General features: G+C 30.9%; 2 protein-coding genes across 3 annotated transcripts; one reads left to right on the top strand and one right to left on the bottom strand.

Annotated features, from left to right (window-relative positions):
• Positions 1 to 858: 858 nt before the first annotated feature.
• Positions 859 to 16,011, bottom strand: LOC139485043 (cathepsin O-like). 2 transcript variants are annotated; one of them, XM_071269143.1, is made up of 10 exons: positions 15,993 to 16,011; positions 15,258 to 15,361; positions 13,392 to 13,494; positions 10,702 to 10,810; positions 9,223 to 9,288; positions 8,444 to 8,600; positions 7,126 to 7,241; positions 2,164 to 2,327; positions 1,530 to 1,622; positions 881 to 1,190 (listed from the first exon to the last, which is right to left on the bottom strand). In XM_071269143.1, coding segments are annotated over exons 1-10 (951 nt in total). In that variant the 5' UTR covers positions 15,994 to 16,011; the 3' UTR covers positions 881 to 1,152. The 2 variants fall into 2 exon arrangements, with proteins under 2 accessions (XP_071125243.1, XP_071125244.1); XM_071269142.1 differs by lacking the exon at positions 15,993 to 16,011 and having other exon boundaries at positions 859 to 1,190; positions 15,258 to 15,638.
• On the top strand, positions 15,591 to 27,014 carry LOC139485044 (small ribosomal subunit protein uS3). Its single transcript, XM_071269144.1, has 6 exons — positions 15,591 to 15,718; positions 16,773 to 16,997; positions 17,598 to 17,692; positions 18,369 to 18,556; positions 21,170 to 21,359; positions 26,966 to 27,014. Exons 1-5 carry the CDS (start codon positions 15,689 to 15,691, stop codon positions 21,355 to 21,357), a joined length of 726 nt encoding a protein of 241 aa, XP_071125245.1. The 5' UTR covers positions 15,591 to 15,688; the 3' UTR covers positions 21,358 to 21,359; positions 26,966 to 27,014.
• The last annotated feature ends 172 nt before the right edge of the window (positions 27,015 to 27,186 follow it).

Raw genomic sequence — 27,186 nt, forward strand, 5'->3', positions numbered from 1 at the left:
TATGAGATATCTTACACAATATATCCGGTATTTTATTTAATTTGCAAGATATCTCAAATAATATATAAGATATTTTATATATTCTAGTTTTTATAAAAGAGGGACCAAAGATACCAGAGGGACAGTCAAACTCATAAATCTAAAAGAAACTGACAACGCCATGGCTATAAATGAAAAGGACAAACAGACAAACAATAGTACACACGACACAACATAGAAAACTAAAGAATAAACAACACAAACCCCACCAAAAACTAGGGATGATCTCAGGTGCTCCGGAAGGGTAAGCAGATCCTTCTCAACATGTGGCACGCATTGTGTTGCTTATGAGATAGCAAATCCGGTAAATAGTCTAATTTGGTAGGTCACATTTATGAAAGGGAAGGGGATTGTAGTTACGACGTTACGATGTTAGTCAATACTATCTAGGTTTTCCTGGTTTAGTGTTATAAAAACACTCCCTTCTATATGATACTTGGTTAATTAAGTCATATGTCTTTTATTGAAAGAAAATCTTTGGTTTGATAAGATTTTGTTTATACTTCGAACTGAATGGTGCAATGCTGTACCTTGATATTAATTGAAGACATATCTAGTGGACATCTTTGATTTATCAAATAATCTAATTTTTCTCTAATAAATATCTCACATTCCTAGTAATAAACTGTATAGATGATTGTGTATGAATGGTCAAGATGAATAATTTTAGAATAAAAGGTGATTGATAATACATGTAGTATCTACTAGAAAGAAATAAGATTATTCATGAAACAAGATTTTATTTCTTTTTTAGAAAAATATATTTTTAACAATTTCATAAAACATTGTAAATTGTACATTATAGATTATATATATATTGCTGTTTTTCCTCCAGCAAATATTCAAATACATTAACACACAGTTTAAATATCCAACTCTAAAAGGGGGATGATGACACCAGCTTTTTGTTCCTATTTGACCATGTGAATTCAAATGAGTTTGTATGGGAATATTCCAAACATGGTGGGTGACTGTGTGTAGTGTTTAATGATTACATAGAAAAAAAAAAAAAGTCAAGATGAAAATAGTATAAATAGCTGCTAAGGAGCTCTAACTAAAAAGACAAAAAAGAAATACATGTAGCACCAATGCTTCCTTTTGCTTCCTATCTTCTCATTGAACTGTCACTGTAGTAACCTCTTCAGCAATACCTACAATATTTTTATCAGATTTTAAACATTTATATAACTTAAAAAAAAAAGAAGAAAAAAAAAGGTTTTTAATGCTCCAGAAATTGAACTGTTTGTAATAAAAATAAAAATAAAAATTGGCTAAAGATTAATGTATCCTGTGTTTAATATTAAATACACATACCGGTAGTAAGTCCTGAAAAAATTGCTTGATATGAACACTTTTCTTTTGTTAATTGTTTATTGTAAAATATCCTTAAATTAATGCCAATAGGTCTTAAATACTACAGTACTAGTACATGTATATTTATAATGAAAATATAATTTTTAAAATAAGTTATAACTCAAAAGAAAGCTTACCACACAAGTTTTCACCAATCTTAATGTACAGATAGCCTTTATGACCATAATCTGTTCCCCAGGAATTTCTTACAATATAATATGGTACATCACCTAAAATCAAAATATGGAAGAAAAAACAATATATTGACAATAATGACACTAACTGTACTGAATTTGACTTGATATAGACACAAAACTGCATGAGAAATAAAAGACACAAAAAAGCATCTACACAGAACATCTACCAACAGCTATTGACTTGAACAAGAAAAAGATGGAACATTATTTGGAGTGATCAGTGATAAATGCCACTTTAAGCAATATTGGCTATATCATGGTACTTTGAAATACCCAAGATATATGTTTAAGACCCAGTATTTTTTTACTGCAATGAATTTAAATGTAGGATTAATTACCTACAACTGTCAAATTCAAGGGAATATTTTTTTCCGTATGAAACCAGATGTGATGTACTATGATTTGGTGGTATTACACCTTAATTATCATTGTGTAAAATCAGACTTGTTATGTTCAAGTGTATTTGCAGTCTAAGTTGATTCCATTTTCTCCTCTTGGGCTGATATTGAACCTAAAGGCTGATAATACATCTGCGTTGATAAATGCCATGTTATAATCTGATAATATCACTCACCTGAGATATCATATCCTACTATTTGTACTGCATGGTTGATATGTGTCTCACAATGATATTGTATTATGCCACCTAAGTAATTGTTCCATGTAGTGGCATCTACAGCCACACTAACTGGTGAAGTATTCAATAACAGTAAAATTTTATCTTCCCTCCCAACTAGTCTGAAAGGAAGCATGGTCTCAATTACAAATCTACCATATCCCTTCTTATCATATATTTATATAAAATAATGGTATAATTGTACACTATGATAAAATTTACTTGTACATATAGATTCCTACACTGCAACATGTGTATTACGATATTTCTCCACTACAGACAATTAAATTTTATCATTTAAAGCGCAAGGCTTGCCAAGCTTTTTAAATAATTAAAATTTAACTGTCGATAGTGGAGAAATATTTGTAATACACAAGTTGTAGTGTTGGAATCTGTTTCTCTGATGATTTTTATCCATCAATTTCAAAGATTTTCAGAACTTGTGCTCTTCATATGCGACGTCATCAGGCATGGTCTGAAAGGAAGCATTGTCTCAATTACAAATCTACCATATCCCTTCTTATCATATATTTATATAAAATAATGGTATAATTGTACACTATGATAAAATTTACTTGTACATATAGATTCCTACACTGCAACAGGTGTATTACGATATTTCTCCACTAGAGACAGTTAAATTTTATCATTTAAAGCGCAACCCGTACGAAAATTTCAACAGGAGTTCAACTGGACTTCAGCTGGACTTGAGACGTATTCCAGTCTGACTTTGAAAAGTCCAGTCTGACATGAGCCGTACACGTACTTTTTCTTATACTTCGGTTATTTGCCAGCCGGTATTTTCTTAAAAGTCCAACCGCACTTTTTGTAATTCTGACAAAAAAATAAACACGGCTGGACTTTTGAGGGAAATTATTCTTTCTGTAGAATGATCAGCAGGATTTTTGTCTTAGAAAATTTTACAGTCATTTATGAGCAGGAATTAAGACTTAGAAAATTTTCATCAGCCAAATCTTCCCTTACAGAAATAAAAAGTTTGTCACTAGGCTTCTGTTCTTTGAAAGGAACAATTTGAATTTCTATCAAAATGGATAAGAGTTATAAATGAAAATTTGCAAGTTATAATAATGATATCATATTTTTTTTACAATATATACACTTTAAGATCAAACTACCAGATGTGATCTTTTCCCCTAAAATTTTCAATTCCATTATAAAATATTTAAAATAGACTGTAAATGGAAAGTTGAAATTTAATATAGGTGATATAATTTTGATTGAATTATATCCCAGTTAAATATGTTTTCAACAATTATTTAACATTTTTACTTTTTCATGAAATAAAACCCCTAGCAAAATTACATCTATTAATAGGTTAAATTTATACATTTTCTAGACTAAGTATATTTATATTTAATAAGATGAATGCATTAAATAAATAATTATCATCATTCTTTAATATCAATTAGAAACTTGAGCCATAACAGTGATTTAATAGCAGTAGTCTTGTAGAGAGTGCCATCTGTTTTCAATTAACCTCAGTCTGGACAGGCCACAGGAAGTAGCATCTACACAGAGGTTGATCATGAGGCCATTTGAAGGATAACACATTTCTAAATACATATATCTGCAATAACTATCACTTTTATTAAACATTTCATAATTGAACAAATTAATAATTGATTTTCTTTTCTTTAATATATCACATATTCAAAATTAAGACATATGCAAGAAGTCATAAGAAGAAAAATTTTCACAGCTCCTCAAACAACCTCATGTATTGCAATACAACAAAATTTGAATTTGGAATAAACAGGAAGATGTGTCTTCTTTCTTAAACAAAATGAGAAATTTAAATTGGATGTATTAAGAAAATGTTTGGAAGTAGTTCTTTTCACATTATATTAGAGAAGATGGATCCTTCTGACTGGCATCAATTTCAATTTAGGAAGATTGCTGTTTGCATGTATTTTGGATTGCATATTCTGGTAAGTACAATCTGATATGCTCTTTTTTCTTCAACATATTGATGAAATGATTACAACATTATAAATAGCTTAATTTTTATTTTTGAAGAGTAAAAAGAATTAAAAAAACTACATTAAATACTTAATTATGCAAAATATTTCAGTTTGAGTGATTTTCAAAGCTTTACTTTTATTTTATGCACTTTAGATTTATTTAGTCTTAATATATATAAATCATGATAATTATAACCACACATTTTTAGGAGTAAGCATTTAGCTTCACAATTCCCCGTTTCTTGATTTAACCAGTAAGACAGTAGAAAAAAGAAAAAGAAATAAGCAGTATATGCATATACATTGTATATAATGCCATCTGGTTTTATTTTTTTACTTTCAGATTATAACAAGGGATGCATATCATAACAGACGAATCCACCATCTGAAGAAAAACTAAGCAGTAGTAATCAAGAGGGAGGGCTCTGCAGGGGTGGAACCCCCCCTTTTTTGTGGATCAGCCCCTGCTGAGATCATCTTTAAAGGTCAAACAGAACTTTTTGAAGTCCAGCTGAACTTTTATGAGTTCAGCCGGACTTTGTAAAGTCCAGCTGAACTTTATAGAGGCCATATTTTTGCCAGAAATGCCGGCTGGATTTTTTCAGACGTACTTTTATGAAAGTCCAGTTGGACTTTCTGAACCGGACTCCTGCTAATTTAAATATTTCGAGCCGGTTTACGGCTAATTTCGCTGAAAGTCCAGCCGGGTTATCCATTATAACACATTCAAAGAAAAGTCCAAATAATTATTATAAGTACGGTTCTCAGTACGGCTACTGTCCAGCCGGAGTACGTGTCATGTTTTTCGTACGGGAAGGCTTGCCAAGCTTTTTAAATAATTAAAAGCTTTTTAAATAATTAAAATTTAACTGTCGATAGTGGAGAAATATTTGTAATACACAAGTTGTAGTGTTGGAATCTGTTTCTCTGATGATTTTTATCCATCAATTTCAAAGATTTTCAGAACTTGTGCTCTTCATATGCGACGTCATCAGGCATGGTCACCTTTTTGCATGACGTCACAATAGGAAAATTCAGAAGAAAACAAAACATTTTGGCGTCATAATCAAATTTCGAGTAATCGTTTGCCAAGAACAGATATTTCACTAGTGAGGAGAAATATTTTTCTCACACGGTTCAAGAAATGTGAAAATAGTACAAAAATTAGAGAAATATAATTATTCATTAAATATGAAAAATTGCTTTAGCCGTGTGATATGACTTTTGTTATCAACTGCTTCTGTTTTATCTCAACTGCTTCAGGTTATTATCGCATGCCGTAGCATTATAGCATGACATTTCGACATCAATTCCAAAAAGTACACATCAATCGTTCGTTTTTTGTTGTTGTGTAAAACATAAAGTTTTATAAAATAGGTTGTGTCTGTATGTCTTCTGTTGGTATGATTAAATGAACATAACATGTAATTTTTTCAAATCAGACCCCTTATCAGCCCATGGTCAAACTCATCCCTGGAGCCTGCTGGCTGGAGGGCTGATATGAAAATGCCATGTTATGATTTATATCTATTTTAAAAAAAACAACATATGCATTATTCTTTTTCAGAAATTGGTTGTGAATAAAATTGAGAATGGAAATGGGGAATGTGCCAAAGAGACAACAACCTGCCCATAGAAAAAAACAACAGCAGAAGGTCACCAACAGGTCTTCAATGTAGCGAAAAATTCCCGCACCCGGAGGCGTACATCAGCTGGCCCCTAAACAAATATATACTAGTTCAGTGATAATGAACGCCATACTAATTTCCAAATTATACTCAAGAAACTAAAATTAAAATAATACAAGACTAACAAAGGCCAGAGGCTCCTGACTTGGGACAGGCGCAAAAATGCGGCGGGGTTGAACATGTTTGTGAGATCTCAACCCTCCCCCTATACCTCTAGCCAATGTAGAAAAGTAAACGCATAACAATACGCACATTAAAATTCAGTTCAAGAGAAGTCCGAGTCGGATGTCAGAAGATGTAACCAACGAAAATAAACAAAATGACAATAATACATAAATAACAACAGACTACTAGCAGTTAACTGACATGCCAGCTTCAGACTTCAATTAAACTGACTGAAAGATTATGATTTCATCATATGAACATCAGGCACAATCCTTCCCGTTAGGGGTTTAGTATCATACCATCATAACATATATGAGAAGAACATAACCCGTGTCATGCCAACAACTGGTTTTTGAATAAATGTGTTTAGTTCCGATGCAAAGACCCTATAAGTGAATCAATATTAACGCCAAAATATGCAATCTTTAATGACCTGACAACAGTATCGTAACTATATCCCTATGTATTTATCTATGATTATACATTGTATATAAATATCATAACTAGATAAGATTTCTAAATGTTAAACCAGCTTTTACTACATTATCTAATTCAAGTGAAGTAGTTGTGTTTCATCAAATTATTGTAAAATTGACAGACTTAAAAATATGTATTCCAATATTTGGTCTAACAATCAATCTTATTCATAGAAATGTAAAGGAGGAAAGATAAAAAGTTATACACACATGTGTTGCTGGTCTGGGTAACTTTTTGAGAATGTTTAATAAATCTGTGGGGAGTAATTTTACGGATCTAATATATATAAATGGGTAAACATTACATGGTAATGGGTCCTAAAAGTTTATTTTCGTTAAATATGTCAGTCAAAACTTTACACTGATCTTTTTACTTAATAATTTGAATGATGGTTAAAATCTAAATAAGATATGACATATTGTATGTTTGATAGGATATATATGAATGGTTACAATTTTCCTATGACATAAACATATGGGTAGGGATTCTAACAAAAATAGATGTATGATTTTACTGTAATTGACACACACCCATATCTAATGTTTTCAAAGCGCCTTCATTGGATTCCACATATGTTTTTATGTAACATCACTAACTTTTATGCCTACCTTTGAAAGTTACCTGACTTGACTATAACTCCATCACTGTTATTGACTATAATACGACAGGAATCAGATGTGTCAGTCAGTGGGTATTTTTTCTCAGTTGTTAGTGGAGACTGGGTCTGAAAACAAATTCCAAATATCATAGCAAGAAAATATCATAGCAAGAAAATATCATAGCAAGAAAATATCATTATTTACATGTTTATGCATTTTTAATATACATGACAACAATATTTGGTGAATGATAATTATAGAATAACTAATCGAAGAATTCAAATAGAGAAAAATATTCAACGAGTGACCGAACAACACATTAATTCACGAATGTGCGTACCGCATGAGTTAATTATCAGGGTTGTTCTGTCACTAGTTGAATATTTTTCGATATTTGAATTCTTTAATTATTTATTCTTTTTATTACATTTGCAAATGGCTTTTTTTAAAGAAATTAATGTAAAACATGTAAGGAACTATATCTTTTCTCTACACATTCACAATTTGTTTTGATCCGCCATAATCGAAGTCTTGACAACGCATATTGTTGTATGATGTCAGAGAGTGTTTTTTTTTCACTGGGAAATCAATGTAATTCATTGTAACCAATGTAATAATCTTGAATATCAAACAAGATGAGAGCTATCATACTGATATTATAAAGAAAGAAATTTTTGTTGTTGTTTGTTTTACTTTTAAAAGAAAACCCATGCAAACACTGTTTTTATGGAACCATATAAAAACCAAAAAGCTGCACAAAGCCACAAACTATCATCTGAGGAGTGTTTATGTTGTGATATTGTAAGGTATAAAAAAGTAAACTATCAATGTTTATATTAAAGCAACTCAATGGCCTGCTCAACATGAAGCTAAATAATTCTTCTTGTTTTATTAACTAAATGTTTTTGATTTAAAGTAAGGTATTGAAGGCATAGAATAGAATAAAGAAGATAATTGGTATGATTGCCAATGAGACAACTAGACTTCACAAGAGACCAATTTATGACACAGAAATAAACAACTATAAGTCTCTGTAGAAGTTCATTATTAAAATTGAGAATTGAAGTGGGGAATGTGTCAAAGAGACAACAGCTGAAGGCCACCTGGAATGAGTCTTTAATGCAGGGAGAAACTCCCGCACCCAGAGGCATGCTTCAGCTGGCCCCTAAACAAAAATGTATACTAGTTAATGGACTTCATACTTAACTAAAAAATATATACAAGAAACTATTGAATTGTTTATCACTCTTTTGTAGAAAGATGATCTGATGAACCATGCCATCTGTATAGAATACAATATTATACTTCATGACATTGAATGACATACATCTTTAAGCCACTTTACTGCTCGATATGGATCACCACCGCTACATCCATCGTTATATGTGGCACAATCAATAACTTCCTGTACGCTCAGTCTAGGGGGAGGTAATCCTGTCTGTATAGCTTTCATACTTTCTATAGTTTCTGTTGCACTGAATGCCCTGGCAATATAAATATAGATGAAATTGTATTATGTTTACCTGGATATTTCAAAAATGTGCAAAATTCCCACAGAATTGTGAAGAACATCAATAATTACTGTAAATACAGAAATAACACAGTAATCAAAGTACCTGTAAGCACTGAAGCGTAAAGATTGTGTTAGTTTATCAGTGGGAAGTAAAATTATAGATTGCAGTGTCAATAAAGCATTGGTTGTAGTTGATTCAAATACAATTCTGGACAATGGGAGATAACTCAAGTTTTTAAAGATGACTAGATTTGCATTGTCTGTTTGGCTACGGAAGTACATGCGTCATGATAAAATGGAATGAATTAAGTTTTTTTCTGTTACTCATAAAGTTATTAGTGTGTAGCTTATAAATAATTTAAAATGTAGATACAGATAATGTTGAGATGTTGTTCATGTTTTATTTTCAGGTAAAATTTTCAGATAATACAATGTTCTTTGTTAATAAAATGTAAAATATAACTCACACCAATTAAGAAAAGGTGTTGAATGTGTCTAATAAGTACTGACATTTGGATAATTATCTATCTGTACTTTTCTACTTACCAAGGATTTGTATATGTAAGTCTTACTATACAAATCTTCGCACTTACCAACATCCTCCACATTTCTTCTGATTCTTTACTGGAGTCACAAAGTTTATGTTGCTAAAATTTCTCCTGTAATACAAAAACTAGAATTAGGTCATGATTTAAATAAGAAGATGTTGTATGTGTGCCAATTAGACAACTCTCAATTCTAGTCACAAGCTATGAACAGTTAATAATTATAGGTAAGAGAACAGCCTTCAACACAGAGCATTTCTCACACAGAACAGCAAGCTATAAAGGCCCCAAAATGACTAGTGTAAAACCATTCAAACAGCAAAATCAAGTCAAATTTCTATACAAATAATAAGGCACAGAAGACCACCTTTACACCAGACCTGCAGCATAACTCTTGAACTTAAAATATGCACTTGTCATAAAGGAACTTATAGACTATGGTCACTGATAATGTGTTTGAAGTTAAATATTTTGTCAAAAGGAACATTAACTATCATAAAGAAACAAAAAGACATATCTGTTTGAAAGAAAATTGATGGGAATATTCTGATCAAGATGTAAAATCTGTAAAAATCAGAATTCATTCCTTATCAAGGTTCTTAGGTTCTTAAAAAATCTGTCTAGTGGAAGTTTAGTTCTAATGAGGAAATCGAAAATTCCCAATTTTCAAAAAAGATTAAGGGGCATAACTCTTGAATTCTAAATGCCAAAATCTTGAAAACTGATATGTATTTTATGGATCATGACATTGTGTTAAAATTGAAAAAAGTTACTATCATCTGAAATTCATTTTTTAATTGGAAACCAAAACTAATAAATATCAATTTTGAGATGTACCAAGTAGCATAATTCTTGAATATAATGGAAACCAAAGGCTTCAAATAAACTTGAAATAATGACAACTGACAATACTGCCATCATCACCAACATCAGCTCAAACTGTTGAAAGATTCAGAGCTGTCCTGAAGGCATGCTCTGCTAAAATTTAGACAGTAACATCCTGTACATAGTTTTAATTGTATATATATATATATATAAAGAACGTTAAATCCTGTAAATAGCCAAGAGAAAACTTTCTGTGTTGTCTGACACTGTGTTAGTTTTCGCGGGACCTCATACATTCAAAAATTGAATTCGGTTCCTTACCTTGAAGAAGAAGAAGAAAGTGTTATAAATTTTTTTATTTCGAGAAGTAGTACAATGTACTTTAATTATCAACTGGTAACCAAACATGTGCACAGGGAGGAACCATGGAAGTAAAATAAATATAAAATTTAATGAATGGACAAACTGACATACTTGTGCATCTATAACTAAAGCCTTGCAATTTCACTACATGTATTATATTATTCCATTTTTGATGTAGGCATTTCAGCAATGTATTTAGGAAACATAGAATTTCAATTTTTTAGTTAATATTTAAATGAGTTACTATAAAGTCTGTGATATATTTTTGATGGTTGTTTGCTATACCTCAGTAGCAAGAAAAATGAACGTTAAATTATTATCACATAGCCTGGAAATTACCAATCAACTCTTTTTGGAATATCCAATCTTCTGAAGAAATTACTTGGAGTATGATGCTGGTTTTCATCTTTTGTCTTTCTTGAAACTTTCAAGTCTGATAAATACTGATCTAAAAAATATTAATATGGTGTCAATTTATTGATATTTTATCTTGCATTGAAAATTCTGTATTTAACGAAGGTATATAAAACTATGTACTATATATATGTTATATTCACTATTACAAAAATATTCTGCAATGTTAAATGACAAAATAAGTCAGAATACATACATCCAATAAAAAAGTGTAAGTAAAATGAAAAAAACAAATTGGAGACAGTCATGCAAGGTCTTAATATAAAGAACCAGATGCTCCGCAGGGCAAAGCTTTATACGACCGCAGAGGTCGAACCCTGAACGGTTGGGACTAGTATGGATACAACATTCAAGCTGGATACAGCTCTGAATTTTGATTGTGGTTAAATAGTTGACACAGCATAGGTTTCTGACACAGAATGAATGTGGTCTAATGAACTTAAAAAAATTGTATTTGCTTTTGAGCAATTCACTATGCTGTTGAATATTAATCCTCTCAAAAAACAAAAATATTCATTATTCCAAAAATGATCTCAATTCAAATTTCGAATGGAGTTTGCAACAATAACTACTCATTTAAATACATCATAAAATATTAAAATATAAAATGTCATACAGTCAAGATTCAAATTAATATTAATTAATAGTAACTTCTAAAAAAATAAATGGGGAATGTGTCCAAAGGGACACAGATGATGCTTCCACTAGCATTTAACGTTATAAAGGAACATAACTCAAGAACTGTAAAAGTGAAGCTGCCAAAAATTGAACTAAAACTGAGTTTAGAGGTAATAACCATTATATACACATTTCTTTAAATTAAGTTGAGACAAACTTAAGTAAAGAGAACAGAAACTAAAGTATTCTTCAATTTTCCATTTATAAAGGGGCATAACCCTAGAATGGTAATCAAAGTGCTTGTAATCACTGAATGGTAAAGACTGATTTAATTTATCAGTTGGTAGTAAAGTGAATATTGCATTGCATATTGTATATAGCATTGATTTAAGTTGATTCAACTACTATTCTGGACAAAGAAAGATAACTCCAATTTTCAAAGATTTCATAAAGCATTGGTTTAAGGTGATTCAACAACCATTCTGGACAAAGAAAGATAACTCCAATCTAACATTTTATATTGGCAAATTTCCAATGAAGTTCATTAAACTTAAGTTATTGGCAAATTTTAAATGGAATTTATTAATAGTTAAGTTTTTGTCAAATTTCCAATCTACATAATTTAAAAGCAGTTTAGGTGAGATATTCAAATGAGTTTCAAACACCAACCTAACACTGCTTTTCAATTATGTTTTGTACTTATTTAATTGTCCATTAACCTGGAAACCCTTTTCCCCCCTTTTTTGCACCTTATTCCTTAACGGTTTGAGCCATAACTCCCAAAGACAATTCTTACCATCCCTTTGTGGTATTCCAATATCCAAAATCTAAATACATGGTTAGATTCAGCATATCAAAGAACCCCAGGAATTGAATTTTTGATGAAATAAAATAAAGTTCAATTTTGGACCTCACTGTGGACCAATTTGATAACTAGGCCCAAATATCATAAATCTAAATACATGGTTAGATTCAGCATATCTAAGAACCCCATATATTCAATTTTTGTTGAAATCAAACAAAGTTTAATTTTGGACCCCAATTTGGACCAACTTGAAAACTGGGCCTATAATCAAAAATCTAAGTTGATGTTTAGATTCAGCATATCAAAGAACCCTAATAATTCATTTTTTGATGAAATCAAGCAAAGTTTAATTTTGGACCCTTTTGGCCCCTGATTCGTTGGGACCAAAACTCCCAAAATCAATCTAAACCTTCCTTTTGTGGTCATAAACATTGTGATAAAATTTCTATTAACTTACACTAAAGTTATTGTGCAAAAAACAAGAAAAATGCTTATTTTGATACCTGTTTTTGGCCCCTAATTCCTAAACTGTTGGGACTGAAACTCCCAAAATCAATCCCAACCTTCCTTTTGCGGTCATAGACCTTATGTTAAAATTTCATAGATTTCTGTTTACTTATACATGTATTTAAGTTATTGTGCTTAAACCAAGAAAAATGCTTATTTGGGCCCTTTTTGGCTACTAATTCCTAAACTGTTACTGGGACCAAAACACCCAAAATCAATCCCAACCTTCCTTTTATGGTCATAAACCTTGTGTTTAAATTTCATAGATTTCTATTTACTTTTACTTAAGTTAGAGTGCGAAAAACCAAATGTCTTTGGACGACGACGACGACGACGACGTGATACTAATATACAACCAAAAAATTTTCAGTTTTTGCGGTCATATAAAAGTTCATTATTATTTGTTCTGCTAAAAATAATCGTTGACTTAGATATATAGATTTGTCTCCCCTTTCCATTCATTAAATATATGTCTCCCATCACTATTACTGTAAATAAAAACAGAAATTCATAAAATTTGTTTCAATTTTCAATTTTCAATTTCGCCAACATTGAAACACTTAAAAGAGAGCTATACTATAAAGTTATAAATGGCAATACATGTATGTACAATTAACACGACAATGGTATATTATTGGTCATTGATTACAGTAGGCAGTTAGACAATAACTAAAATGAAGCCTACCTTTAAATTCTTCAGGTGAAAGATCAGAAAATTTAGTAGGTCCATAGTAGGCACTTAAGTGTTTGTGAGTTCCATTTAGGAATCTCTGGAATTCTAAATTGGTCTGAAAATATAAAAAACTTATAGAGTAGTGAATCAAGATAAATGATAAACAACAAAGTAACAAAACAGCAAAATATCTTTCTTTCTAAACTTCAATTACAAAAACAAATGAAAGAAAAGCATATATTTTTTTTAACATTTCCTTTGGATAAGGTAACTTTTCAATTATTTTTATTTTCAAACAAGAAGTTGATTTATTTAGTACACATAATAATAGTTTTATTGCTGTTCTTTGGATAAAAATTAATTATCGCTAATTTACAAATTTTTCCTTTGATCTTGGTGACTGATAATTTTCTTTCTCAGAGGAGTTTAGTGATAAAAAAAATTATCACTAGAAACTAAGGGCACACATGTCGTTGTGAATTAAATTAACAACGTCGTCATAGGTAAAATACCGATTATAATTGGTCATTTCAACTCGATTGCTTTTCTCACTTTTGCTGTACCAGCTCAAGCGAGAAAATCAATCTTGTTGAGATAAAAAACGATAATCTATAAATCTTTTTTAAAAAGCACAGTTTTTGTTTAAGGTATTATTATTCCTGTGTAGTTTGTGCACTAGATTTAAATTTGTTCAATTTTACATCTAAATTGCTAATTAACCAGAGCTGTAACTTAGCCATAATATATATATATATGTCTAGATGTTACTGTGCATCTACAACAGCAGACTAGTATATATGGCAAGCTCTTAATCAAATTAAAATAAATTCAATAGTGTTCACCAAATATCCTATAGCAAAACAACACAAAAATCTATATGGAAAATTGTAAAAATGTAGGTACATATATGTATTATATATTTCTTGGTTTTATTTTAAAACTTTATGTATATATATATCAAAACAATTTGTTATATTTTTTTCTTATTATAATCAGAGGTAGTTTTTACTCTCAGATATTAAGTTTATAAATTGACATCCATTATTGTATATGTATGTCCTGAGTTAAAGTTTCATACTAAATGAAAAATTATCCTCTCTAATTTTCTACATGCAAACATCATTCTGCATCAACTTTCTATCTTAATACCGTAAGTTCCTCATATATATAGACATGATGGAGATTCTTGCTGCTGACCATATGTATGTAGAACATGCCACACTCCATCATTCTCAAAAAAGATTTTTGGTAGATTTTAACAAAAATCTGCTAAAGAAAGTAATCTTTCCCTTAAAATAAGTAAAAAATTTAAGATGCCCCTTTATTAACTAAAACATGTTAAAGCCCCAGAAAAATTGCTTTCAACAAACAATTGACTTCTGCATATAGACATGCAAATAATTCAAAATGTGTTTTATGTAGACTTTTGCATCAGTGTTACCACTAATGCACTTGGGTGTACGTAGCTATCAGCAACTTGAACAAGATAACATCACAATGCCTACATCACGCTCTCAGAGTAACCAAAACACAGTTAAGCTTCAAACCATTGTGCTTCAGTGTGGGCATCATGGATCCAAGTATCATTGCAGTTCAGAGTCCTACATAAATATAAACTTTCTTCATGCAATGATGTTTCAGGTTCTTAGCTTGATGCCCTGTTTGTCATTCCTAATAGTAATAATTAATATAGTACACCATAGTAAAATGGAATATCTATCTGATAGCAATCAAAATGGAATAAAGAAAACTAACATTATAGAAATTGTAATCAGTAATAAAGTGTACTGAACAACACTTCTAAAATATAATATGGATTAAAAAAACAGTGATATTGATAAGCTAAAAACAGTGATCAGGACATGGTTAGTTTTTTACCTTGTAGTTTTGATATTTTTTGTGGAACACTGGTGTTTCTGAAATGCTCTCTTTGTTAAATTTTTGAAGGTAAATACTGAATTCTTTAATCTCGCTGCTGTTCACTAATAAAAGAAGAAAATATAATACCAAAACCAAAGTGAAAGTGAAACTTGACATAATGCAAAACTAAATATAAACCGGAACTCCGTGTAGAACACTTTTCCGGAACTAATCATATCATAAGTTGTTATCAGTTAGGTACAGATTTAAAATGAACATTTCTAATCAAAGATAAATTATTTTTTCTAAATTATTTAACAAAATGAAAATTAACTTTCCTTAATTAAGTGTATAACTATTGCAAATATCATGCGGAAATAAATCCGAGATCGGTCTCCCACAATACATTTCGTTCCACTGTGAACTTCCTCTTTAAAATTGCCGTCAACATGGCTAACCCAATAAGTAAAAAACGGAAGGTTAGATTCCATTTTCACTTAGTCTTCTGAATTTTATAAAGAAGTAAACGAACCTAACATAAACACAAGTCATTATAGTATCCATTTTGATAATTTTTTGTTACCGATGGCGAAGTTGTTGCCCGATATTGAACGGATGGATATGTATGTTCTTTCGTTTTAAAGTAATGCATAGTTAAATTGAGTGTTATTCTGATTTCAAATCATAGGACTAATTCAATCGTATAGTAGTCACGTTTGCAAGTTCATGAATCTCAAACTATAACTTGCATACTTTTTCAAACCTGCAGCTTTTCCTTGAAATCTCGGACTTTGCCTATGATTTCTTCAGATAATTTTCATCTAACTGAGGCCTAGAAGTAGACTTGTATTAAGGTTGTAAAAAAATCGTGAAGCTATGATTTATTCACCCGAAATTCATGATTTTTGGAATATTTCTGTCAATCCCCACTATAAATGAATCCGTGGTTTTCTGATTGCATGCATTTCTCAGTCTGCCTCGAGTTTGGGAGGTTGTGGGTTCGAACCAAAATACAGTATACTTAACAATTGGCATTTGCTGTTTCACTGCTAAGCACCGAGCATTCAACTGTATCGTAAGAGCAAAGGCTGGTCAACTTGAATAATGTGTTTGCAAGTAATGTATGTAGCCATTGTAGAGTGATATTTCTCGCTGTATACTAATACCTAGCAAAATTAGCAATGATACATAATATGGCTCAGAATTCATTGTAATTTTATACAGGATTTATATTGAATTGTACCATATAACTAAATAATATGCATTTAATTTTCAGCTTGTCATAAACTCCCATCTGTATTATCATAAAAATTGAAAACAGTTGTAGATGCCAAACATTTAGATAAAAAATATATACGGCTTAAAATTGATTTGGCTAGAAGAACATTCTACTAATCCTTAATTTATCAATGATGTAAATACATTAAATTTCTGAGTAATGGCTCCATCAATATCGTAGGTTCAAGAAACAGTACTCCCTATAGCTAGTAATACATGTACAATGTAGGTAAATTAAGTTTTTCTGTTTTGTAGTTTGTTGCTGATGGAGTTTTCAAAGCAGAATTGAACAACTTCCTGACAAGGGAACTGGCTGAAGATGGTTACAGTGGTGTTGAAGTCAGAGTAACCCCAACACGAACAGAAATTATTATTCTGGCCACAAGAACACAAAATGTTCTTGGTGAGAAGGGTAGACGAATCAGAGAACTGACCTCCGTTGTACAGAAAAGATTCAATTTCCCTGAAGGCACAGTGGAGGTATTTCAATTATTATAATACTGGTGAAAATATTATTTTTCCAATTTTCAGTGTAAAATGTTAAGGTCAGTCCGGTACTGTCAGCTTCTTAATTATTGAGCTTCCTACTTGAATTGCATGAACTCAATATTCCAATCGAACTGTCCTTACTATAATTAACCACACATGTGTCAACTATAAACACACATCACCTTTATATGTTGAAAATTTTGTACAACTTTGATAAAATACACTTCTGTTTTTACCAATTATTTTCTAACCAAAAGTCTACATCACACAATGCCACAGTTAACACAACAAAAGACAAAAAAGTAATGACACAAAAACTAACTAGAAAACAATGAGGAGATGCAATGCGACACGACAAATTGTACAAATCCTGGAGAAAACCCTGCCATGTCAGACAGACATTTTAGTCCTACATGTACAAAATAAATCTGACTTACTCTAATTGACTGAAATAAGTCCTCAAGATTGAATAACAGACCACAAGCAGGCAGATGATATTGTACAAGAATTAAACATTCATTTGTATTGTAGATAATTAAATTTATACTGTTGAACTATGCATGCTTTACATTATGAATATATCTGTTTCAGTTGTATGCTGAGAAGGTTGCACAGAGAGGATTGTGTGCTATCGCCCAGTGTGAATCGCTTAGATACAAACTGATTGGTGGTCTTGCTGTAAGAAGGTAAATTTTGACACTAGTAAAAAAATAAGGAAAAGAAATGTTTGCATCAATGAATTTGCAAATACACACTCTACACTTATTCTTTTGAGCTAAAAATGAAATACCAAAGTTTATTTGATTATGTCCAATTATATAAAATTGATTTTGAGGTCAATGTTCAAGGTCAAAATAGCTTTTGATAGATCAAACTGGGACATTTATTTGGTTTCTGTATGGTATTTGCCTCTAGATTTTTGTTCATAAGATCAAAGGTCATCATCCCAACAGGAGCAATTTTAAGTTTTCAGATATCTTTTGAAGCAAATCTTGAATCAATGCCAAGTTTGATAATATCCCTTTGTTTTAGAAAAAAATAAATGTTGGCAATAAACCATCATTCATTTGACAAATATTTGATGCAAACTTTTCAGGGTTTTTTTTTACATCTAAAACCCCTAAAAAAGAAATTGTCATTAAACTTTTGAAACAATATCTTCAATCATTAGCAAAACTTATTTTGTTCATGTCCTTTAAATAAACATCATGATTTTAAGGTCAAGGCAAAGTTCATTTGTCAAGTAAATATTTATTCACAACCTATCTGACATTAATTATACAGGAAATTCATTTAATAGAAAAAAAATCTGCAATTCATAGGATAATAGAAGTTAAGGGGATAAATTTCTTTTTTTGATAGAGCATGCTATGGTGTTTTACGATTCATCATGGAAAGTGGAGCTAAAGGCTGTGAAGTTGTCGTTTCCGGTAAACTGAGAGGACAGAGAGCCAAATCCATGAAGTTTGTTGATGGTCTCATGATTCACAGTGGTGACCCAATCAATGAATATGTTGACACAGCTGTTAGACACGTCCTTCTCAGACAAGGTATGATTGTTACTGATGGCAGGAATGTAGAATTGTTTGTGAATCCTTCTCCCTGGGCATGCCAATCTAAATTTAATTTGTTGTGAAAAGAGTAACTTCCCTGAATTTCCCAATAATTATTGAAGTAATTTATTGTAAGCTATAATGGGTTTATATCACAATATGACTGTGATATTTGTTTTATATGTGTTAAAAAAAATGTGTTTCAATTGATTTTTGTCATGTGTAATTTTTTTACTCGCCCGCTGGTAATCCAGACAAAAAAAAATGTTGTGTTCAAATGTACAAGTTGGGAAATTGCAATTCCACACCCCTGGGTGATGCATAATTTTCAATGGAAACTGTTTCGATGAAAAGACTTGTTAGCGAACACTGGAAAAATTTAAAACGAAAGGACAACAATAATTTTAAATTTAAATCAGGGTTAATTAATATGAGTTAAAATCAATGTTTAGAATCATAACAATTGTTTGTTTGCAAAAAAAAAATCCAAGCAAGTTATGGTACAATAAGAGCAATATAAAATGCCTCAGTAATTATCTGTTTACCTGTTACAATTTTAATTCCCCCTCTGCTGCAGAGGAGTCGTTAATTTTACCCTTGTCTGTCTCTAAAATGTCTGCACATCTTGAAATTGGTTTCTATTTTCTAACTTTAGTGTGCTTGTTAACGATACTTAATACTACAAAAGACAGATTAAAAATGAAAATTGGTGGAGTCACTCTTACTGTTCTAGAGTTGTGCCCCTTTACAAATAGATAAAATTATGAATTTTTGTTTCTTTTCTCAAATCATAACAAATTACAGATCAAGTTTGAGTTTTGTTCCCATCTTATGATTTTCTTCAGAGCTATGATCCTTGGACTTAAAAAGTCACTCAAAAAATCAGTTTTCCACACTTTTTTGTCTTGATTGGAGATCATGACAAGTTACAGATCAAGTTTTGTTTCGGTACAGAGAATTTTTAACTGGTAGGGAACTGTACATATTGCCATGCAAAAAACTCAGAAAGCTTGTTTTGTATTAAAAATATACGATGCAATTCCTAATTATTTTTCATGCATTTGTGATGATGTTGTGGATTAAAAGGAAATTGCAATAGCAAAAACAAGTTTTACTAATCCAGTTGTTATGATTTACAATAACTACTGGTTCGCTGACTTGTAACATGTACATTTTGAATAGTATTTAATTGAATATTGAAGGCTAATCAGTAACATAGGTAGTATTACCTCCAGAACATTGACCATAGGTGAAAAGGCTAAAATAAAAAATGAGATCCCCTGTAGCGAAGGTTGCATTAAGTTTTACCTTTGTCTGTAGGCCTATATGTTCCAAATATGTGGTATGATTGCTAATGAGACAACTCTCCTAAAGAGACCAAATGACACAGAAATAAACAACTATAGTTAGTTTCTGTTCTCCAACTTAAATTTACCTCTACCAAATTTTATGAAACTTGTACACAATGCTTATAACCAAAAAAACACAGATCAAGTTTAAACCATCATCATATCTAGGTTGGACTTAGTAAATACAGCTGTTTCACAAGTCAATCCTCTTTTGGGGAGATATATATATTATTTTCATAGATATGTTAATTTGTTATGGTACTGGTTCCCAGACATGATTTCTGTTTTTCATCTCATAGAGACGTAACTAACTTGGAAATGTTGGTAACTTTATACCAGTATAGAAAATCAGGGTAGCGCCAAAAATTTAATTCTTAAAGGTCCTAAAGTGGGGGTAGGGGTACAATGTAGTATAGAATATTAGTATAAATTTAAATTCTTAGAAGTTCAGGGCATATTAATGTTGAAAATATGTGGCACAGCCCCATATTGCAGTCCGTCTCTGTTTTTTCTGACCATTAGTCTGTCCTGCTAAGGGCTATTCCAGAAAAAAATGTTTCTGGAATAGCCCTAATCAGTTTTTCACTCTTTTTTCATGCACAAAGATATTGATTTAATAATTAAGGTGGCTCATGGGTACAAAAATTTTAGCAAAAAATTAAACCTTTATTTTTTCATTACAAATTTTATTTATTACACTATTAGTTGTAACGAACTATGGTACAAAAAACAACCCAAAAAATTGATTTGGTTTGGCCCCAAATGACTAAAAATTGAAAAAGCTCCAAATTATCTCCCTTTGGTGCAAACATGCCATTTTTTGGCCTTAAATTTGAAATATCTTTTTTAACTCATCGGTGACCTATATTTTTTATTATTATTTTCAAATAAGCTGTACATAAACTAAATAATTGTAAAATTTAAGTGATTTCTTATATTAGGTTATTTTTTTATTTCGATATTTCCTCTTTTTCTCCTATTAGTTCAACAGAAAAAAAGGACATTAACAAAAATGTATGCTTCTTCCAGAGGCAGATTTTAGCTTAAATGAACGGTGACCCCATTTTTTTATTTCATTTTTCTTTTAAGTATATGATAAAGTTCATTTATGAAAAAATATAGCGAAATCCTATATTAGAAAAAAAATTCATTTATACCCAGGAGCCCCCTTAATACAAATAGTTTAATCATTTTATTCAGGTATGGTCCTTATAAAAATAAATCTAAATTTATCTAAAATTGTTTATTTACATTAAACTAGGTGTACTTGGAATTAAAGTAAAGATTATGTTACCATGGGATCCAAGTGGTAAGATTGGACCCAAGAAACCATTGCCAGATCATGTTATTATTGTGGAACCTAAGGATGAGGTTGTTCCTTCAAGACCATTCTCTGAGCAAAAGGGATCTAAACCTACAGATCCAGCCCAGCCACCTGTTGCATTATAAAAGTAGGTATACACTCTTACTGAGAAGAGACACTTTACAAAAACTTTGACAATAAATATACTGTGGATTTATAAATATATTCGTTGGATACCAATTTTCACGGATTTTGTTGGTACAATTGAACCACGAATTCAAATGTTTAATGAATAACAGATTTAAAATAAGGTTGTATGCAGACTTTCACAAAACCATGAAATCAAATATCTACAAAAAGGCATATTTTCGTCAATCCAATAAAATTGGTAACCACAAAATTAAATGAAACCACAGTATCATTTTTAAAAATCTTGGGATACTAACTTTTAGTCTTTTACTGACTTTTTTTGTTATCCACAAATTTTAGTGTTGAAGGAAGTACACATTTTCTATACATACACAGAGGGAAAACCATGAAATCAATTATCCATATTTACAGTTTTCCTGAATCCAAAAAAATGATACCCACACAAATGAATAAATCCACACAATTCCTAACTTTTAAGTTATCTCCCTTTAACGATCTCTAAAATAGAAGATCACTATTCCTTCCAATCTGTACATCTATTATAGAATTATAAGATGCAACTCCTAATTGTATTCCATGCATTTGTAATAATGTAGGGGATTAAATGGAAATTGCAAAACCAAAACCAAGTTTTACTAATCCAGTTGTTATGATTTACAATAACTACTGGTTCGCTGACTTGTGACATTAATAATGTAGATTTTCCAAAGTGATGATGTGTAATACAATGTGGAAATATTTGTTGTGAGCACTTGTCCCCGGGCAAGTGAAACCTAAAATTTTACTTGTCCGGAAAAAAAATTACTTGCCCTGATGATCCCAATAAATATTGAAGTATTTCTTGTTAGCTAATATATGATTCTAACGTAGCACTGTTGTGCATCACAAACAAATGAAATCTATTTGTTTATATGTGTAAAAAATTAGGAAAGTAGGAAATGGGTTAACATCAATAGGACAGAAACCTAACAGCAAACCAACCAATGAAATGACATGTAAAGGACAATTTTTAATACAGCAGTTTTTGAATAAAAATTGTAGCCAGTTAGTAGGTACATATACAGTGTTCCCGCCTGCCCTAAATAGAAGGGCGCCCCGCCCGCCCTAAATAGAAGGGCGCCCCGCCCTTGGTGCCCTTACCCCCGCCCTTCTGCCCTCCAAAGCCAAAGAATGCCCCCCTCTGCCTTTTCAAAAGATACATTTTACAAATTTCATGCCTTCTGGCGTTTCCGGTAAAATTGTTACCTGAGTGATTGTGTAACACTAATTAACTGACAATAGGATTAAGTTAAATACCTAATGCCTTTGGCAGTTTTATCACCTCTGCTAATGATTGTTCACTGCTAATTAGTGGATTTAAGATAATTGAACAAATACTAGATATTTAATACAGAATGAAAATGCTGACATGTTAGCCATTTGTAATGTTTACGTATCATAGCATATGTACACATAAAAAAAAATATTTTTAAAGAAAATTTAAAACAATTTAAAAGGCAGACTAAGTTTTGAGTTAATTGGTAGATTGGTAAAAACGATTTGTTTTTATAACCACCAGTATGAAATTAAAAGAAGAACCAAAGAAATTTGTATTTGAACATAACAAGATTGCACCACTTCCTGTTTTATTTCTTGTATTATAATCCTCCTTACATAGGAGCACTTAACAAATGCTTTTATTTTTTAACCATAATGGAGTTTATACCTTCTGTAATATATGCAATGTATTATTGCATCATTATAATATAATCATCTCTTGTATCACCTGTTATATTTATAAAACTCCCTACTTAGGAGCCCTTTGGTGTGCACTTCTTAATACTTTTTTGTAACAATTTAGGTAACTTTCAATAACACAAATACTATATGTCTAAACAAGTAGTTTTAATGTAAATAATTTAATTACATAACAAATTCAATTTTGTTTAGCTCCATCTTTCAGAACTACTTGTTTATTTTTATAGACTTGTATAATTAAGTTATATAAATTATAAAATAAAAAAAAAAGATTTTTCTAAGGATTTTTTTCCTGATCAAAATGCACAGTTTGCATAAATTTACATCAATTAAAATGATATGCTTTGTGTCATGGTATGATAATTTGATAATAAAAAAATCTTACTGGAACCAACACTTGGAACACATTAATTTCTGAATAAGGTTAAAATACAAGTAATGTTCTGCAGCTGAGCCTAGCAATATATAATACATATATTCAAGGTTATTAATACACTGCCAAACAGTGCCCTTACAATTTGGGTTATTGCGCTAAAGTGCCCTTTCAGACAAGTAGCACCCTTCTGCCCTGAGATTCAAGCTGGAACACTGATATACTAAATTTGAGGACAGTGATTGAAGAAATGTAAACTAAATAATAGATAAACTATTGATTTTGTGGTGTTTCTCTCAACTGACACACTTGTTTTTTTCTTGATTATTTATTATTTTCTTAATGGGCAATTAAAGCGTCCCTTCTATTTTCCACTTTGACAACAAATAATGTTGACCTTTCATCTATAAATAAGACAAAAACTTAATTTATTTTCCGAATTTTCATAGATAGCCAGGGGCAATCTGATATCCACGATGTCTGAAATTCTCGCTTCCGTTTTTAAAAAAAATACTCTGTCCTCCATTTGCATTTAAGGTTTTCTACTCGACTTATGACTTTTTTTTGTCTTGCTTGCCCACCTTTTTATTAAGTATTTATCAATCTGAATCTCTATACAAAATTTAAAGAAATGACACTTCCGGTAAATGATGGATAAAACCTAATCGACGATCCCGGGTCAATAGACAAAGCCAATGCAAAAATACGCGATTCGGGTTCGCATACTTATTTTTATTTATTTTGGTAATCGATCTATTTCCAGTATTATGTTATATTTATCATCATGAACATTATGTTTGTACTTGCTGAACATTGGTTTCTTTTACATAAATTAAACATCTTTAAAAGTTTTGAAATTTATTTTATGTTTTTGTTGGATACTTTGTCTTGTATATTTTTTTACTTGTCCACGGGCAACCAAGACAAACATAATTACTTGTCCGGTTGTTCAAATGTACGAGTCGGGCGAGTCAGGCATAGCATTTCCACACCCCTGTACATGTACATAAACTATTGGATGGAAATGCACTAGGATGTTATAAATATTTTGAAATCAACATTTTTGGCATTAAAGGCTTTAATATTTATATTTGAAATGCAAGAAGTTTGAAAAATAGAAATACTCGTTACTAAAAAAGTTGATACCCACAAAAATGAATAAATCCATAGTAGTAGGTTAAAATCATACCATTTAATTAATAAACTAAATGCAGAAAACAACAAAACAACAACTTATCAACAAATTGTGCAAGTTGGCTTAGCATTTTTGAATAAAAATAATTTGTGGTATCTAGGAAAGTGGATGTTACCTATAAATTGAAAAAAGAAAGTCATATGAATGTTACTAAAAGCTACATTAGCTGCCAAGTTTATGATCAAGGAATTGACTCCTACTCTTTAATTAGTCTAATGCGTGTATTTGGTTCTTTCAATTTGAAAATCAAAAGTATATCTACCAGATAAAGTTCTTCTGATTTTCATAAGACATTTGCCAATCAGACGTCAAACACTGAAATGTAATTTTTAACCGGATTTTTGTGACAAAAATGTCGGTTATTGATTTGGGGATGTACGGCGGGCGGGCGGCAATCAAATGTTGTCCGTGCATTAACTCATGAACCGTTCAACCAAAGCTTTTAAAATTTTAATATGTTATTCCTGACAACTATACGAAGGTCAAGTTCAATAATGGCGATTTTGACTTTTACCGTTCAGGAGTTATGGTTCTTGAAAGATTGAAAAATGGAGTTGTCCGTGCATTTACGCATGAACTGTTCTACCAAAGCTTCCCAAATTTTAATATGTTGTTACTAATGAAAGAATGGAGGTCAAGTTCAATAATGACGAATTTGACTTTTACCGTTCAGGAGTTATGGTTCTTGAAAGATTGAAAAATGGAGTTTCCAGTCGTGTCCTTGCATTTATGCATGAACTGTTCTACCAAAGCTTCCGAAATTTTAATATGCTGTTACTGATGACAAAATGGAGGTCAAGTTCAATAATGACGATTTTGACTTTTACCGTTTAGGAGTTATGGTTCTTGAAAGATTGAAAAATGGTTTTTCCCGTCGTGTCCGTGCATTTTCTCATGAACCATTCAACCAAAGCTTTTGAAATTTTAATATGTTGTTACTGATGACAAAATAGAGGTCAAGTTCAATAATGACGATTTTGACTTTTACCGTTCAGGAGTTATGGTTCTTGAAAGATCGTAAAATAGCGTTTCCATTCAGGTTGCATTTACTCATGAACCATTCAATCTAAGCTTTTCAAATTTTAATATGTTGATACTGATGACAAAATGGAGGTCAAATTTGATATTGACGATTTTCACTTTCACCATTCATCAGTAATGGTTCTTGTGATATTGCCAGGACACAAATAAATGTTAATAAATCCGGTTTGCTGTCGTTGTGACAGCCTCTTGTTGTCATATATAACTGTATGTTAAAGAAATTCTAACTTCTTGAATTTAGTGAACATTTTTTTTAGATCTTATAATTAATATATAGATATGAGTAAAACATATTCTGGCGTGGTTCATTTCTCTCTTGTTTTAACTTATGTGTAAGATGTCCCATTTTAGGTTAAGATGTTTATTTTAACATGTTTATGACATCACAAGTGAAATTTCTGTAATGACTCGAGATTATATAAACCTTATGATTTATAACAAAATGAAATTAAAATATCCTAGTTTTTGAAAACTTTAAATTTTTGAAATTATATTGCCTATTCAATAAAGTGATGTGATTTGACTTTTCCCGTTCACAAAACATTACGGTAATTCCAACCTGTATATCATTGTTTGATGCATTTCCTGATTGTATTCCATGCATTTATAATAATGTAGTGGATTAAAGGGAAATTGCAATACCAAAAACCAAGTTTTACTAATCCAGTTGTTATGATTTACAATAACTATTGGTTCGCTGACTTGTGACATTAATAATGTAGATTTTCCATAATGTTAATAATGTGAATTCTCTATGATGTTATAAATATTTTGAAATTGACATATTTGACATTAAAGGCCTATTTATATTTTAAATGTTTGAAGTTTGAAAAAATAGAAATACTATAAGTTTAATGTCTTATAAATTATCTGAAGTAGGTTAATTGGTACAATGAAAATACGTTTTGATTTTCAAATTTAAGGAACTGAAAACTGGCTTTATCCTACATTTCATACCTTCTATCAACATTTGCTTTGAACAACAAATAGAACATATAGGCATGAAGAAAAATGAACCATGTGAACAAAGTAACACCCTTTTCCAGTGCCAAAAATAGAACATTTGAAACTTAGATTCTTCAACATTGTGCTTTATACAAATAAGATACTAGTAATAAATTTCAAGGAGACGGCAACCTTTCAACACAATCGTGTCAATAAAGAAAAAAAAAACACAAACAGAAGAAAATTATATTTTTAGACTTAGTTTATTTAAAACAGTAATAGGATAATAGAATATTTTTCTTTTCTTTTTCAGATTGTGCAGATCAAGTCATAAAGACTGTAAATAAAAAAAAAAGACTGAACCTAATCTCTTTTGTATTTCGAACCCTATTTATCTGTGTCAAACAAACACCAACAGTAGTCCTACTGGACCTGGTACTACCTTGTTTGTGATAGGCCAAAATGTTTTGCTGGGTAATTTGTAGGAGTTCTTTTATAACTAGCTTAAAATTGGGAAAAAAAATCACTAAACAA

Source organism: Mytilus edulis, chromosome 8 (assembly GCF_963676685.1).
Source record: "Mytilus edulis chromosome 8, xbMytEdul2.2, whole genome shotgun sequence".
In the NCBI taxonomy this organism is placed as follows: Eukaryota; Metazoa; Mollusca; class Bivalvia; order Mytilida; family Mytilidae; genus Mytilus; species Mytilus edulis.

Excerpts from the sequence above, each read along its gene's own strand:
- LOC139485043 (XM_071269142.1), bottom strand. The coding sequence starts at position 15,416 with ATGTCAAGTTTCACTTTCACTTTGGTTTTGGTATTATATTTTCTTCTT. Across the intron at positions 8,601-9,222 it reads AAGAAATGTGGAGGATGTTG|GGCATTCAGTGCAACAGAAA; the intron begins GTAAGTGCGAAG and ends TTATATTGCCAG. Across the intron at positions 1,623-2,163 it reads AGTAGGATATGATATCTCAG|GTGATGTACCATATTATATT; the intron begins GTGAGTGATATT and ends TTTTGATTTTAG.
- LOC139485044 (XM_071269144.1), top strand. The coding sequence starts at position 15,689 with ATGGCTAACCCAATAAGTAAAAAACGGAAG. Across the intron at positions 17,693-18,368 it reads GGTGGTCTTGCTGTAAGAAG|AGCATGCTATGGTGTTTTAC; the intron begins GTAAATTTTGAC and ends TTTTTTTGATAG. Across the intron at positions 18,557-21,169 it reads ACACGTCCTTCTCAGACAAG|GTGTACTTGGAATTAAAGTA; the intron begins GTATGATTGTTA and ends ACATTAAACTAG.